The sequence below is a fragment of the Neodiprion virginianus genome, chromosome 5, assembly GCF_021901495.1.
Source record: "Neodiprion virginianus isolate iyNeoVirg1 chromosome 5, iyNeoVirg1.1, whole genome shotgun sequence".
NCBI classification, from domain to species: Eukaryota; Metazoa; Arthropoda; class Insecta; order Hymenoptera; family Diprionidae; genus Neodiprion; species Neodiprion virginianus.
This window is the reverse complement of record NC_060881.1, coordinates 34,280,121-34,294,255: the sequence shown is the minus strand read 5'-3', so window position 1 is coordinate 34,294,255 and position 14,135 is coordinate 34,280,121. Positions and strand designations below refer to the sequence as shown.

Sequence of the window (14,135 nt, the reverse complement as noted above, 5' to 3'; positions counted from 1 at the left end):
CGAGGCAAAAAGACCGTTGCCTCGTTGTTGCACACGATTCTTTATATATGAAGAATACGTTGAGAGTTTTTTCACGAAATTGAGGTTAGGGTCGCGTAATGTCAGATATGTTCACGACCGCGCATGCGCGCAGTACAGAAACAACCACTTTCAACTCCTAGGGCTTGAAAGTGATCTTTGCAGTACTCCGCACATGCGCGTTCGCAGACTCACTTGATCGTCGTAAAAACGAGCATCTGGTGTACGTAAAAAACGTATGGAAAATCGCGTAAAACGTGCTCGCGTTATATAAATTTAATATTTCGAAACTGCAAATATCTAAGATTTGCATATCTACATGAACTAAATTTCGAGGTGCGGAGTGCTCCACAACTATACCCTAGTAATTTTGCCGCGCCTGTCAGCCCTAGTACACGAAGGATGATTAATAGTGCGTCCACGATTCCTTCGTGTCGAAATCTTCGCATTGCGTTGCTCTATCTTATCCAGTACGTCTTCTGCAGATGCGTAATATGTGCCGGATAAGAGATAACTGTTACAATTGCTCAAGGACGCACCTTGTCGAACTGTTCAAGAGTAGGTATGTGACGCAGACAAACAGCGAGACGTCAATCCCTCGTTCAGTCAGTAAACCAAAAAAATATCACTGTGACTCGAGGTTACCCGCGGCGTGCTCGCAGTGCGGTTTTGCCGGCTGTGAGTGAACATTGCTGAGCGTTAACTGGGAACAACGAAAGGTATCACAACCCTGGTGAACCGTTTATGAAGGAACGGAAACGAACTTTTTAACCCGGTTGAAAAATTTCTGCAGGTGTCGATTGTTCGTTTTAAGGGTTTATTAATCTCTATATGGTATGGAAAAGATGGTCGTTTCAGAGAACAAGCCGCAGGTAACGTTTTTTAATTGATGCAAAGCTTAATTACTTACTATTAGAACAAAGTAGGGTAATTCTATAACCGTTAATTTTAATTGCAATTAAATTTATACAAAGAATGACTTCAATAATTTTATAATTTTTGAAGACCACTATTACTTGGTAAACTTTGATTCTTTCACTGTATACGTTATAAATGTATATTTGCATATTTTCTGATGAATACGTTTTGCAGTATTTCATACTTAAATATATCTAATCTGTTTTGCAATCTTTCTTCATTCTTTGAGTATTCGTAAGAATTCACTTTTTCAACGTGTATTGCGACAAAGATTTTTCTTTACTATGCTATATCGTAATTTTGTTGGAAACTTGGTGAAAAGCTCTTGAAGCGGGTATTCTAGTCTAGACAAGGATTTCTTACTCAGTTTTTAGGAATTATTCAAGCTGAAACTACTAAACATTTTAGTATCGAGTTTGTCCCTAGTTATTTATTAGCATTCGAAAATTCTTTGTGAATTCATATTCGTAAAAATAGTGAAAACTTTTCAGGCAATCAGAGCAGAATGGGGAGGGGGCTTAGAGTTCCTGATGTCCTGCATTGCGACTTCCGTAGGGTTGGGTAACATCTGGAGATTTCCTTATACAGCGTACCAAAATGGCGGCGGAGCTTTCCTCATTCCATACATAATCGTCCTACTAATAGTCGGCAAGCCATTCTATTATTTGGAGGCAATCCTGGGCCAATTTACGAGCAAGTCGTGCATTAAAGTATGGTCGCTTTCCCCGGCTATGAAAGGTGGGAAGGTGTTCTTTAGTTAATTCTTGACTCCCGATTTACCAATAAAACTGTACTTGCAAACCTAGGCAAAGGACCTTGCTAATGGCAACTAGAAATATTGATGCTTGGTTAATTTTCTACTCTCAGGGATCGGATATGGCCAGCTGATAGCTGCGCTATGCGTTGTTTCGTACTACACAGTGTTGATGGCCATAACCCTGTTCTATTTGGTGGTCAGTTTCCAGTCGGAACTCCCTTGGGCAACGTGTCGTGAGGAATGGGGATCGACTTGTTTCGACTCTGGAGGCTCCGTGAACATTACTGCAGTTACCGGAAACGGGTCACTACAGAGTTCAGCTGAGTTATACTTCCTGTAGGAAATCGACAAACACGCATCGGCTGTAAACCAAACCGAGACAAAAAAACCAACCGTCGATCTTTATTTCAGAAAGGTTGTTCTCAACGAGGTTGACTCCATTGACGAAGGCATTGGAACACCATCTTGGCAGCTCAGCCTCTGTTTGCTTGTCAGTTGGATCGCTGTTTACATGGTTCTCTTTCGCGGGGTCAAGAGTTCAGGAAAGGCTGCCTACTTCCTCGCACTTTTCCCCTACGTTGTCATGATCGCACTTCTGATCAGGGCGGTGACCCTTTCCGGTTCCGGGATCGGAATCATGTTCTTCATTACTCCAGACTGGACTAAGCTTTGGTCACCAACAGTCTGGTACGCTGCCATAACGCAGTGTTTCTTCTCTCTCAGTGTCTGCTTTGGGGCTATCGTGATGTATTCTTCCTACAACAACTTCAACCACAAGCTTTACAGGTAAGTGATCAAGCCCGTCAACAGCACCAACGTCCAGTTATGTACAACCCATAGCTGCTTGTAGGGATGTAATGATCGTCACGACCTTGGACACGTTCACCAGCCTCATTGCCGGCTGCACGATATTCGGAATCCTTGGTAACCTGGCCTACGAAATGGGGACGGATGACGTGAGCACCGTAGTTCGGGGCGGAACTGGCCTGGCTTTTATTTCGTACCCGGAAGCCTTGGCCAGGTTCACGTTCGTTCCCCAGCTCTTTTCGGTCCTCTTCTTCGTCATGATGTTGGTCCTTGGAGTGGGCAGTGCCATGGCGCTCTGTGGTGCGGCGTTCAGTGTGGTTTGCGATCGGTTTCCTCACGTCAACCAGTGGAAAATCATGCTCATCATATCCGTCGTCGGTTATTGTATCGGCCTTGTTTACGTCACGCCGGTAAGATTGATAGCCAATGCGGGTATCGGCGATCAGCGAAGACCCATTAACGGATTTCACGATTAATCACAATAGGAATTTCGCTGATAGCATCTCTCCCTCTATCTTACAGGGCGGACAGTGGATATTGACCCTTGTGGATTACTACGGCGGGACATTCGTCGCCATAATTGTTGGGACCGTAGAAATTCTGACAGTCTTTTGGATCTACGGTCTCCGGAAGTTCATTGATGATGTGGAATTCATGACAGGCGTGAGGCCCGGGATTTATTGGAGAGTTTGTTGGATGATCGTCACTCCCCTTTTGATGATCGTGATTCTGGTATACACGGTAGCAATATACGAGCCGCCGACATACAATGACACTATGTTCCCAACTTCTGCTTACGGTTTGTGACATATTGCGCCTCGTCATCTTTGCCAGTTTCAATCACAATTTTAACCGATTTCATGAATGCGTCTCTAGCCGCTGGTTGGGCGATCCTGGGCTTTGCGGTGTTGCAGATGTTAGGATGGATCGTTTATCAGCTGTATATAAAGAAAAGCTCTTCGGTTGCAGAGGTCAGTGAAAAGGGCATGCGTGAATTGTGTAAAAATTTTCAATGCTTTTCTATAGCGAATGTTTTCCCTTTGCCAGACATTCAGGAATGCTTTTCAACCTACCTCCAAGTGGGGTCCGAACGACCCCAAGCATCGCCTCGAGTGGGAGTCCTTCAAAGACATGAAAGCGAAATCTTCTTCGAACGGACTTTATGATCTCTTCTTCAAGTAGCTTTCATCAAATTACACCTAGATCGAATCTATGTATATGCATGCCAATCATCTAAATCCACCATAATTGCAGTATCGTTTCGACCACCTTACAATTTTTCACTCAAACCTTTTAAGATCGAATATATTCAGCTCACAGTGAGCTTCATGGCATGTCACGCGGTTAAGCAAAAAACAAACAGAATAGAATAAGATAACACCTGCAAAAGAATAAAAAAATACGCGTCTACTTCCAGTGCAATTATTTTGTATAATGTAAACAATGAACTAACTCCAGATATACATTTTTAGAAGCCTGGAAGTAGGGAGTCAATGCTTATAGCCTAGGCAGGTGTAAACTTTATTGACAGCATTTGGTCGTTTTGGCTTGGTGCGAACGGTTACACGGCAGCTTTGTACAAAGGCCAGTCGTTGGCACGTTTCGCGTAGCTCTACGATGTTTGCAAGAGTTACAGATAAACTAAGCGGCGCGCAAACTGCATGCTTTAAACTTGTGCAAGCGGTGTGCCAACTCGTCCCACTTCAAGCTATGTGTTCTTGCAATTTAGTAGGCTTGAGATTTACTTTCATTGTCAAACTTTGTGAGGATAAGATGTTGCGTACCGTGTTATTCATAATCAGTTGCAAGACGTTTATGGCGTCTGAAATGACTTGTGGACGATGGAAAATATCGCAATAACGCTTATCTCTAACACAATTTTACTGCGTGAATTATTGGTCATCGGATAAAGATAGTGCTCCCCAAAACACAATTCCTCGGCGATAGCCTCAAATGGGTGATTATAGGATTTGCAATGTTTATTGGATAAATAAATTTTTTTTTTACTATTTCGCGTCACGCTTATTTCCAAGCCTATTCCACCGACGGTGTTATAAACGTCGCAAAATATTATCTGTATAATAACTTATCGTCGGTTAATATTTAGCCCAAGGCTTTTCCAAAATGCGGACAGCGTATAGGAATTAAAATTCTGCAAACCCTTGCAGATTCTCAAAGTGCAAGATTACGCACAGAACCAAGATAAAATCGCAAACGTATTTACATGCGAAAGTTCAAAATTGGCAACCAATTATTTTTTTTATCCGTTTTCTGAAACTATTGCCCGGATTTAACGAACGTCCGAAATTGACATCGTGCAGTCTCGCAGGAATTCGGTTCAACTCGTGGTAAGTAACAATAATAACAAGCCCCGCTCAACTCGTGGATAAGTACATCGAAACTTTGAGTAGTTGTTCTCATGTGATCGACTCGAAAGGACGGAGACGTTCGTAGGGTAGATGTTAAACCATATCCACGGTATCATGGACAATGACAAGGTGCGTATGCACGACTGCGAAATCCGACGTGAGCTATATCGTTCGTTTTTTATTTTGTCGCATGTTAATATAATATGTATCAAGTCAATGTACAAATCTTGGAGACGCCTATTCAATCATCCGAAGAATTATACGTGACCGAAGTTTGTTTTGATACAAGCTCACGTGGCCCATGGGGACTGTTTGACCTCATATAGATTTTGTTGACACTTGAGAAGATGAGACAATGAAGGATGACCCTGGATTAAAGTAGCTCAATTTTACAACACGGTTCGATCGCTGCCAGACAAGGAGTGATCACCGCGTTCAATAGTTATTGATGAGCTGTTTGAGTACTTACATTTAATCGTATGGCAGTAATACTTGTCAGACCTTGGGGAAATATTTTTATATTGAGGCACCGGTTCGTTGCGTCATGTTAACAGACAATCTACTCGTTCTTGTTGAACGTATTAAAGTATTAATCTGTTTAGTGAATTTGTGAAGGAGCCTCCACAAGCCTTATAATGCAATCTGCAATCTCGATAAGGTTCAATGGTCCTTCCAAGGTGAACAGTACAGAATATAATTTGCAGTGATGTCATGGTTTCAACGCCTGAAGAACCATTTATTTATCATCTAGACTTGTAGATCAAATACTATTGTGTTATTTGGAATATGCTGAATTCATGCTCATTCTTCCGATGAACAAATGCAGGATAAAAACACTGATTTCGGAGCTGCTAACGAGGACTTGGAAATTGCGAAAAATGGGAACTCCAGGGCCAAGTGGGGCAGTGGAATGGAATTCTTAATGTCATGCGTGGCTTTTTCCGTTGGTTTCGGAAACGTGTGGCGGTTTCCGTACACCGCGTACGAAAACGGTGGTGGAGCCTTTCTCATCCCGTATCTCGTTGTGCTCTTCATTATCGGAAAACCGTTTTACTACATGGAGATGATCCTTGGCCAATTCAGTAGCAGATCCTGCGTTGAAATTTGGTCGGTATCACCAGCGTTCAAAGGTACCTTACGAATTGCGATTGTCTCCGAACTTTGAGACACTCCAATTTTTCGGGATAGTGTGTTAAAGAATAATATTCTCAGCATCGTGATTATACCCACGCAACACGTAATGGCCAAGTACAACTTTCAAGATTTGCACAAATAGCTTTTACATAACGCGAGTATGTTTGACACGTTTTTCCATGAGTGTTTCTGTGCACTACGTACCTGTTTCTATGACGGTCGAATGAGTACGAATGCGCATGCACGGAGTACTGAAAAGACTACATTCAAGTCCTAGGAGTTAAAAGTAGTCTTTTTCGCACTGTGCGCGTGCGCCGTCGCGAACAAATCTAACATTATGCGAACCTAACCTCAATTTCGTGCTACGTGAAAAAACCCGTAACATACTCTTGTTGTGTAAAGAATCGTGTGCAACAAGGAGGCAACGGTCTTTTCGCCTCGCGAATTTGCAATATTCGTTATCGGATCACTCACGACTCATATTGCAAACTTACGTTTCGCTTGAAAAAACCGAGTTTGCCTCCTTGTTACACAATATACTATCCTCCAGGTATCGGTTTCGGTGTCACGGTTGCAGTCTTTTCCATAACCACATATTACTGCGCGCTAATGGCTCTGACGTTATTTTACCTGCTGTCAAGCTTTCAATCGGTTTTGCCGTGGGCTACGTGCCGTGAAGAATGGGGCGACACTTGTTATAGTTCATCCGGAGTCAGCAACGCAACTTCAAACAGTCCGCAATCAAGCTCTGCAGAGCTCTTCTTCCTGTAAGCATTGCACCAACCTGCACTCTATCGAACAAACAAAACCACTGACAACATGACTTGAATTTTCAGAAACGTTGTGCTGAACGAGACCGACGACATCAGCAACGGAATTGGTACTCCGTCCTGGAGACTTGTTCTTTGCTTAGCCGGAAGTTGGCTTGCTGTTATCCTTGTTCTTTCACGCGGTATGAAAAGCGCGGGAAAGGCGTCTTACTTCCTGGCCTTGTTCCCCTACACAATGATGATCGTACTCTTGGTTAGAGCCGTAACTCTGCCGGGGGCGATCAACGGCATCGTCTTCTTGTACAAACCGATTTGGACGAAAATTTTCGAACCTCAAGTATGGTACGCAGCTGTTACCCAGGCTTTCTTTTCACTCGGCGTATGTTTTGGGGCAGTCACCATGTACGCATCGTACAACGACTTTCGCCACAACGTTAAAAGGTTTGTTTTATAAATTTACGATCCAGAAATATTATGGGGTATTTTAGAGCTGGATGTTTTAGGATTAAAAAAACTCTTTATTATAACCTGTCTGTATTACGACATGGCTGTATGCAGAGAGCGTTTGTCTCTGTCGGAGTACATATCAGGTTAGCCAACTTAGCTCTAGGCATATATGTAGGGATCTAACTAGGAATTAGAAAGATATAAAGATACTATAAGAAACTTTCTGTAAAAAACCACGAAATTGCGTTAACTCTATTAAGTTACTCTTGATTTTTCAACATTCCAGAGACTGCACCATTGTGACGACCCTGGACCTATTCACAAGTCTTCTCGCCGGCACTACGATATTTGGCATCCTCGGAAATTTGGCCTATGAATTGGGTAGTGACGATATAAGCACTGTAGTACGGAGCGGAACTGGACTGGCCTTCATATCATATCCCGACGCATTGGCCAAGTTCACTGTCGTTCCCCAACTTTTTGCAGTCCTCTTCTTCCTGATGCTATTCGTCCTGGGTGTTGGAACAGCCGTAGCTGTTTCCAATGTGTTGATCAGTGTCATCATGGACCAGTTTCCAAGTTCTGTGCATTGGATGGTGGCACTGGGAGTCGGCATCGTCGGATTTCTGTTCGGGACGATCTACTGCACTCCGGTGAGTGATGCATAATTTCTTTCATCGCCACTTGATACAGTATATCTTTCTTTTTTCGAAGGGAGGTCAATACATACTGAATTTGATCGACTACTTTGGCGGAACTTTTATCCTGGTTTGTCTCGCGTGCTTCGAAGTGGTCGGCATTTCTTGGATCTACGGTAACGTTCATATTTGATAGCGTCAAAAATTTACGAGCCAGTGTAAGGTTTATCTACTTTTTACGGAACAACAAGAATTCCAATACACTGGTCAACATATTTTTTGTTGTCATTTGTTTTTATTTGATTCTTATTGAATAAAGACCGAAGTTATCTTTTATTCGATAAAGATAAGTAATACTGTCAGTTCATCAAGAACAGGCATGACAAATCTGTCCATTATCCGATTCTCGATAGAGCATCACTGCTTTAAAACACCGGTCAAAACAATTGAGAAAAATTATGACAGTTGATATTATCTGCCCGATTCAGGAGTTGATAATTTTCTCGATGATATTGAATTCATGACTGGGAAACGTCCGTCTTTCTACTGGCGATTCTGCTGGGGCCTGTTGACGCCTCTCATGCTCTTTACCATCCTCATTTATTTCCTCATCAATATAACCCCGTTGGTGTACAATGACGTGGAATATCCTACATCAGCCTACGGTGAACGATAAAATTGATTGAAATACCAGAGTTGTACACGGCAATGTCTACGTACAAAATGATATAACAATATTTATTACAGCTGCTGGATGGGCGTTACTTTTTTTTGGAATCGTGCAATTTCCAGCATGGGCTATGATCACCGGATTGCAGAACAGAGATAAGCCATGGTCCGACGTATGTATCAAATTTATCATACATGATTTTTTAATTTATATACTTGTGTATAAGAGTTTCACTTTTGACTTTTAGATATTTAAACCAACAGCCGAATGGGGACCGAAAGATCCAGAAACCAAAAGGAAATGGGAAGAATTCAAGGAGATAAAACGATTAATCCGAGAACGGAAGCTGAATACAGTGGGAGAAAAGTTCTGGGCGGTATTAGTTGGCAGATGATAAACGCACAGTATTTGTCAATCGATATATTTTTCTATTTCAAACAATTTGTATAGTGTGCCGTAGGATTATTCAAATGCTTATTTATTATAATAACCAGTTACAGTTCTCAACAAAATATATGCGTTGCGTTTAATGAAACAAGGTCATCAAGATGACTAGAGAGAATACATTTGGATTAAAAATTATTTCGGTGATGCTGCTAATTGATCAATTCAAATTATGATGACTGACTTTCATGCGGTTGATGTACCTACCACTTTATAAAAAATCCTAGAATAGCTCGCTGTGAATAGCATTGAGAGCGGGCTTGTAGCTGTATGCAATTTCGAAACGTAAGATATGCACCATAGTGCCCTCTCGTGATTCTTCGAATATGACGCATGGCTAAGTTTTGGATTTAGTCTCTTCAATGTTGAACAGTACGTGGAGTTTTTGGACAAACCACGATTGCGTCCTGCTCTCTCCTTGCCTGGCTTTTTCATCCTTGAAAATCAGCCATTCTTGACGATGATGCGTTAGTCGAGGGCCCCACTTAGCTGCCGGTCGAAATGCCGATTGCACCATCTAGCAAAAATTTGAGAGGACAAAGATGCATATTCTATATCAATATTTTAACCTGCAGTTAGTTACTGGGGGGTGATTGAGGTTGCTGATTACGAATCTGACGTCAGATTTTTATAATTTCTAAGTCCAAGGTGGCGGATTCAACATGACGGATATAAAATCGCAAAAACTATCAGAATTCGATGATTCTGCGCGAAACTTGTTACTCGAGGGTTCTTACGGTTATACGAAGTAACAAAGATCATTTGAAGTTGTAAACAAACTGTCATAAGGCTAGGACATGGAAATTTTCGAGGTTAGACGCTAAGCATCCCACTGTGACTGAAAGCATCAAGAACCCCAGTTTCAGTATTCAACCGCACAACACTCACCGCTTTGAAGGACAAATTTTTATACTTCATGAGCGCTATCGCCATCCAAATGGGTATTTGTAAAACTCCAATAGCAGTCAGTGTCCATCCAGCAGCATGGGCACTCGGTGGAAATGCCACATCACCGTATGTCAACGGGGTCATCTCTATGGTGGTGTAAATGAAGACACCGATCAGAGCTAATGGCACTATAAGAAACCAGCAGAGGCGCCAGTACATTCCGACTTTTCTGTCCAGCATGAATTCTATGTCTTCCAAGAAGTTTTCCAAGCCTGCAGCGGTTAATCATTGACAAGGAACGAGTTTCTCTGAATTAATTTGTGGTCTAACTTTGAGATGTGGATGACTCACCGTAAATCCAAATGATGCCTATAATTTCGAAGGTGGCTAAGATGAAGACAATGAAGGAAGCCCCGTAGTAATCTACAAGAGTCAAGATGAACTGGCCACCCTGAAACAGAATTCTATAATCAAATCACAACCTCGACTGAGGTGACGTCATTTGATTCTTCAGCTAAGACTTACGGGAGTGACGTAAACTGTTCCAAAAGCAAAACCAGTTGCAGCAGTGCCAATCATAACTTGCCAGCGCTTAAGGTTCGGGAACTGGTCGCATAGCCCGGTTATAATACCAGAACTCATCCCTACGCCGCTGCCAATGCCCAGAACGAACATCATCGTGAAGAACAAAACCGAAAAAAGCTGTGTAAGTGATGAAAAGAAAGAAAAGTATCAATAACGCGATGTCTATTGGTGGAATTGTCACCTTGCAATGCGTCATCTCGTAAAAAAAAAATCAAACTTATGCAACCAGGCTGACAGCTGACCGTTGGCCTTGTTTTTTCGCGTGTGGATGGTAGAACAGGTATGTTGATGATTACGTTTCATTAATTTATGTGACATGAGTAATTTTAAACCCCAAAAATGACAATTTGCCACCATTAAAATTGAAAACTTTGTTTATGCGGTGATAAAATAGCGCGGTCAACCAGGCTCATGAGGACATTTTCCAATAGCGGAATCGGACAGTTTTTCCATACCTGAGGTACAGTATTGAACTTTGCAATTGCGTCCGGATAAGAAACAAAGGCCAGACCAGTTCCTCCGCGAACCACAGTGCTGATGTCGTCAGTTCCAGTCTCATAGGCTAGGTTTCCCAATATTCCGAAAATGGTGCAGCCGGCCATCATGCTTGTGAAGGTGTCGAGGGTCGTGATAATCATCGCGTCTCTGTAATCGGCATTGAAAATGCACATGAGAAGTCTCACAACTATCAAACACCATATCGGAGTGTTGCTCACCGGTAAATGTTGTGTCTGAATTCGTTATGGGAGGAGTACATAATGATCGAGCCGAAGCAGACCGATAGCGAAAAGAAGCACTGAGTAATGGCCGCGTACCAAACTTGTGGGTCGAGAATCTTTTCCCAGTCTGGAGTGATGAAGAAGAGGATCCCGTTCCCCGCGCCGTCCAAGGTCGAGGCTCTGATTAGGAGCGCTATCATAATGACATACGGAAATATCGCGAGGAAGTAGGAAGCTTTTCCGGTGCTTTTTACCCCGCGTGAAAGTACCGCACAGATGCAAGCCCAGCTACCAAGAAGACAGAGGGTCAGCCGCCAGTCCGGTAGCCCGATTCCGTTGTCTATGTTGTCGTACTCCTTCAGGACTTCCTTCCTGCAAGCGAAATCATCAGACGAATTGCAGACAGCTGAGTTTATGCAGACAAAGGATGAAGGGACTGTCTCACAGGAAATACAACTCTGCGGAGCTCTGCTGGTCCACAGAACGCAACGTTGTTCCAAACGACGATGAGTTGGCTGTGGAGTTCGTCTCACTTCGCAAAATTCTATTCAGACCTATTCCGGAGTCAACGCAGTTTTCGCCCCATTCTTCTCGGCATCGTGCCCAAGGCAATTCTGAGGCGAATGAGGCAAACAAGTAGAACAAGTTCAGGGCCATCAGCGAGCAGTAATAAGACGCGAGGATTGCGAGCGAACACATTTGGGCCCATCCTACACCTGGAAGTGTCGAATCGGAACGGTTAGGCTCGATCAACGGTACGTCACCTTAAACCAGACTCATCTTCTGTTGCACAAAATTGGTGTTCATTTTTGAAGCCCTTCGTATTCGTTTGTTTTTAACATGCATGTTATTAACGGAGAATGGCTTTGGCAGTCACTTGGTCATCCGGAAAGATATGGTAGAACTTCACACGAGAAATGTTTTGAAAAGTCGTTTGATCATAATTTTGAATTTTTATTGATAAATTGACGCGCTCAGATATACGTAGAATACTGCAATACTTATACATACCTTTGAAACCCGGTGAAATTCTCCAGACTTTGATATGGGAACTGCTGCAAAATTGACCGATAATCATCTCCAGATAATAAAACGGTTTACCAATCAGGAATAATACAATTATGTATGGAATTAGAAATGCACCACCTCCGTTTTCGTAAGCAGTAAATGGAAACCGCCATACGTTGCCAAATCCGATGGATAACGCGATGCAAGACATGAGGAACTCGATACTGTTTCCCCAGGTAGCTCTCTCGGTTTCCACTGACTGCGGTGATTTGGCCTCTTCTTTTCTATCCACAATTGTCTTTCCACCATCATTGACCGAACCATTTTCGTAACCCAGATTGTCACTACCGTTCATCTCGTTTTTCTAAATGTGAACAGATATGATCAGCCGGGCAATCAGAGGTTGACTGAACAATCGCACAGACTGCGGGCCTTGTGAATTTAATTCCAGTATGTAATTTATATGCAAGTTGCTCCGAGCATATAGAAATTTAGAAAGGAAATTATGAGTTTCCAGTAAAATCATTGACACTAATTCTGCTAATACTATGCCTCAGACCCGCTAAATGGACTCTTCAATTTCCCGACAAAAATCTATCCGTGATCGACAGTAATTTTTTCAACCAAGTTTTCTGTTCCATCATTTTTAATTTGTTCCCAAAACAAGTAGCAAAAGCAAAAAATTAATCCAGGTTACCGTTGCCTAAACATCTGATAAGTTATCCGACTTTTTTTGCTGCCGCTTTATTCGTCGTATCGACGATATTTTTGTCTGATCAGATGTGAAGCTCATCTACACTGATCCAGTTTGACTGCCTAGTAGAGCGGTCATTTTCAGGGTTGATCGCGCAGCATCGAGAAATTCATAATATTGGGGATATACCGTAATGTGTGGCTTTCACTCAAGGTATTTTTGTGAAACGTGATAAGAAATTTATGATGTTGAATTAAGAGATAAAAAATTTTGACACGAGTAACTTTGCTGGGTATATGTGATAATGTGGGATTATCACCTGTCTGCACGACTTAATCTGTGAACGCTTTACGCTACGCAGCACCCGTTATCACCCCGATCAATCACTTAATTTTCATTGGAATTCATTTAGCGTTTCATCGTCTGTGCACTGATATACCCTACTCGAGGTATTAATATATTACGTACAGCACTAATGGTACGTAACGTAGAACGCAGGAACTTGAAAACGAAAGAATCTCTAATACTTGTGCTAAAATGATTTACGGCAACTTTTATTATCTCAGGTACCTACGGCAGTGCCTCATATCACTTTGTTCTATTACAGATAAGATTAATTTTGACTTTTCGAGATATTCTCCACCAAGTTACCCTTGAAATAGATAATGTCTGGCCTTGACTGTTATTTTTTCATTCAGTAGACAGATGTCGTATTTATTCAGTAATATCACTCAATTCTTACGGCTCTTTGTAAGTCTTGTCCATAAGCGAGTGTAAACTCCTAAAGAAATTATACTCCCAAGCGAGATGGTAATAAACCGAAAAAATTTACTTTTCACAGGATTTATCCCAAGCTATTGTGCCACTTGCAAGATTAGTTGATGTTATGTTCACTTCGAAACTTGTCGCCGTTAGCCATAACAGAACAGAGGCACGAAATTGGATACCTGGTATCACTGAAAATGATTTGGTCAACGAACACTTCCGGAAATATCTTCATTCCCTACCCTGTAAGTGGCCCTCCTCCTTCCGCGTCCTTTAACGCGTCCTGTGACGCGTCCTTGGTTCTTCAAAACTGGCTATTCCATGTGCACCACTTTCTATTTCGCGGAGCTGCACGGTAAGATCCAATGCGACTGCAGTACAGCTCGGCAAGTAATAAACTTCGGTCGTACGAGTACTTTGCATGAAGGATCGAGGCCCATCTTATCTGATTAATCGTTTTCTGTCATACTGCATTTACGACAGAGCTACGTTACAATGATAACG

General features: G+C 42.2%; 3 protein-coding genes across 5 annotated transcripts; 2 read left to right on the top strand and 1 right to left on the bottom strand.

The window, feature by feature from the left end:
• Window positions 1-4,509, top strand: LOC124306384 (sodium-dependent nutrient amino acid transporter 1-like). Its single transcript, XM_046767040.1, is given in 7 exon segments — window positions 1-890; window positions 1,428-1,674; window positions 1,804-2,479; window positions 2,544-2,910; window positions 3,023-3,299; window positions 3,377-3,471; window positions 3,548-4,509. Coding segments are annotated over 7 exon segments (1,833 nt in total). The 5' UTR covers window positions 1-854; the 3' UTR covers window positions 3,683-4,509.
• Window positions 4,510-4,679: 170 nt separating this feature from the next.
• Window positions 4,680-9,178, top strand: LOC124306385 (sodium-dependent nutrient amino acid transporter 1-like). 2 transcript variants are annotated; one of them, XM_046767042.1, is made up of 9 exons: window positions 4,680-4,998; window positions 5,696-5,999; window positions 6,554-6,770; window positions 6,840-7,214; window positions 7,507-7,873; window positions 7,935-8,034; window positions 8,347-8,523; window positions 8,606-8,700; window positions 8,776-9,178. In XM_046767042.1, the coding sequence occupies exons 1-9, from the start codon at window positions 4,960-4,962 to the stop codon at window positions 8,920-8,922; spliced, it is 1,821 nt and encodes a 606-aa protein (XP_046622998.1). In that variant the 5' UTR covers window positions 4,680-4,959; the 3' UTR covers window positions 8,923-9,178. The 2 variants fall into 2 exon arrangements, with proteins under 2 accessions (XP_046622998.1, XP_046622997.1); XM_046767041.1 differs by lacking the exon at window positions 4,680-4,998 and adding an exon at window positions 5,277-5,546.
• LOC124306382 (sodium-dependent nutrient amino acid transporter 1-like) lies at window positions 9,097-14,017 on the bottom strand. Of its 2 annotated transcripts, none has more exons than XM_046767038.1 (9): window positions 13,874-14,017; window positions 12,176-12,536; window positions 11,610-11,880; window positions 11,162-11,536; window positions 10,901-11,090; window positions 10,386-10,562; window positions 10,212-10,311; window positions 9,861-10,132; window positions 9,097-9,489 (listed from the first exon to the last, which is right to left on the bottom strand). In XM_046767038.1, exons 2-9 carry the CDS (start codon window positions 12,525-12,527, stop codon window positions 9,310-9,312), a joined length of 1,917 nt encoding a protein of 638 aa, XP_046622994.1. In that variant the 5' UTR covers window positions 12,528-12,536; window positions 13,874-14,017; the 3' UTR covers window positions 9,097-9,309. The 2 variants fall into 2 exon arrangements, with proteins under 2 accessions (XP_046622994.1, XP_046622995.1); XM_046767039.1 differs by lacking the exon at window positions 13,874-14,017 and adding an exon at window positions 13,186-13,339.
• Between the last annotated feature and the right edge of the window lie 118 nt (window positions 14,018-14,135).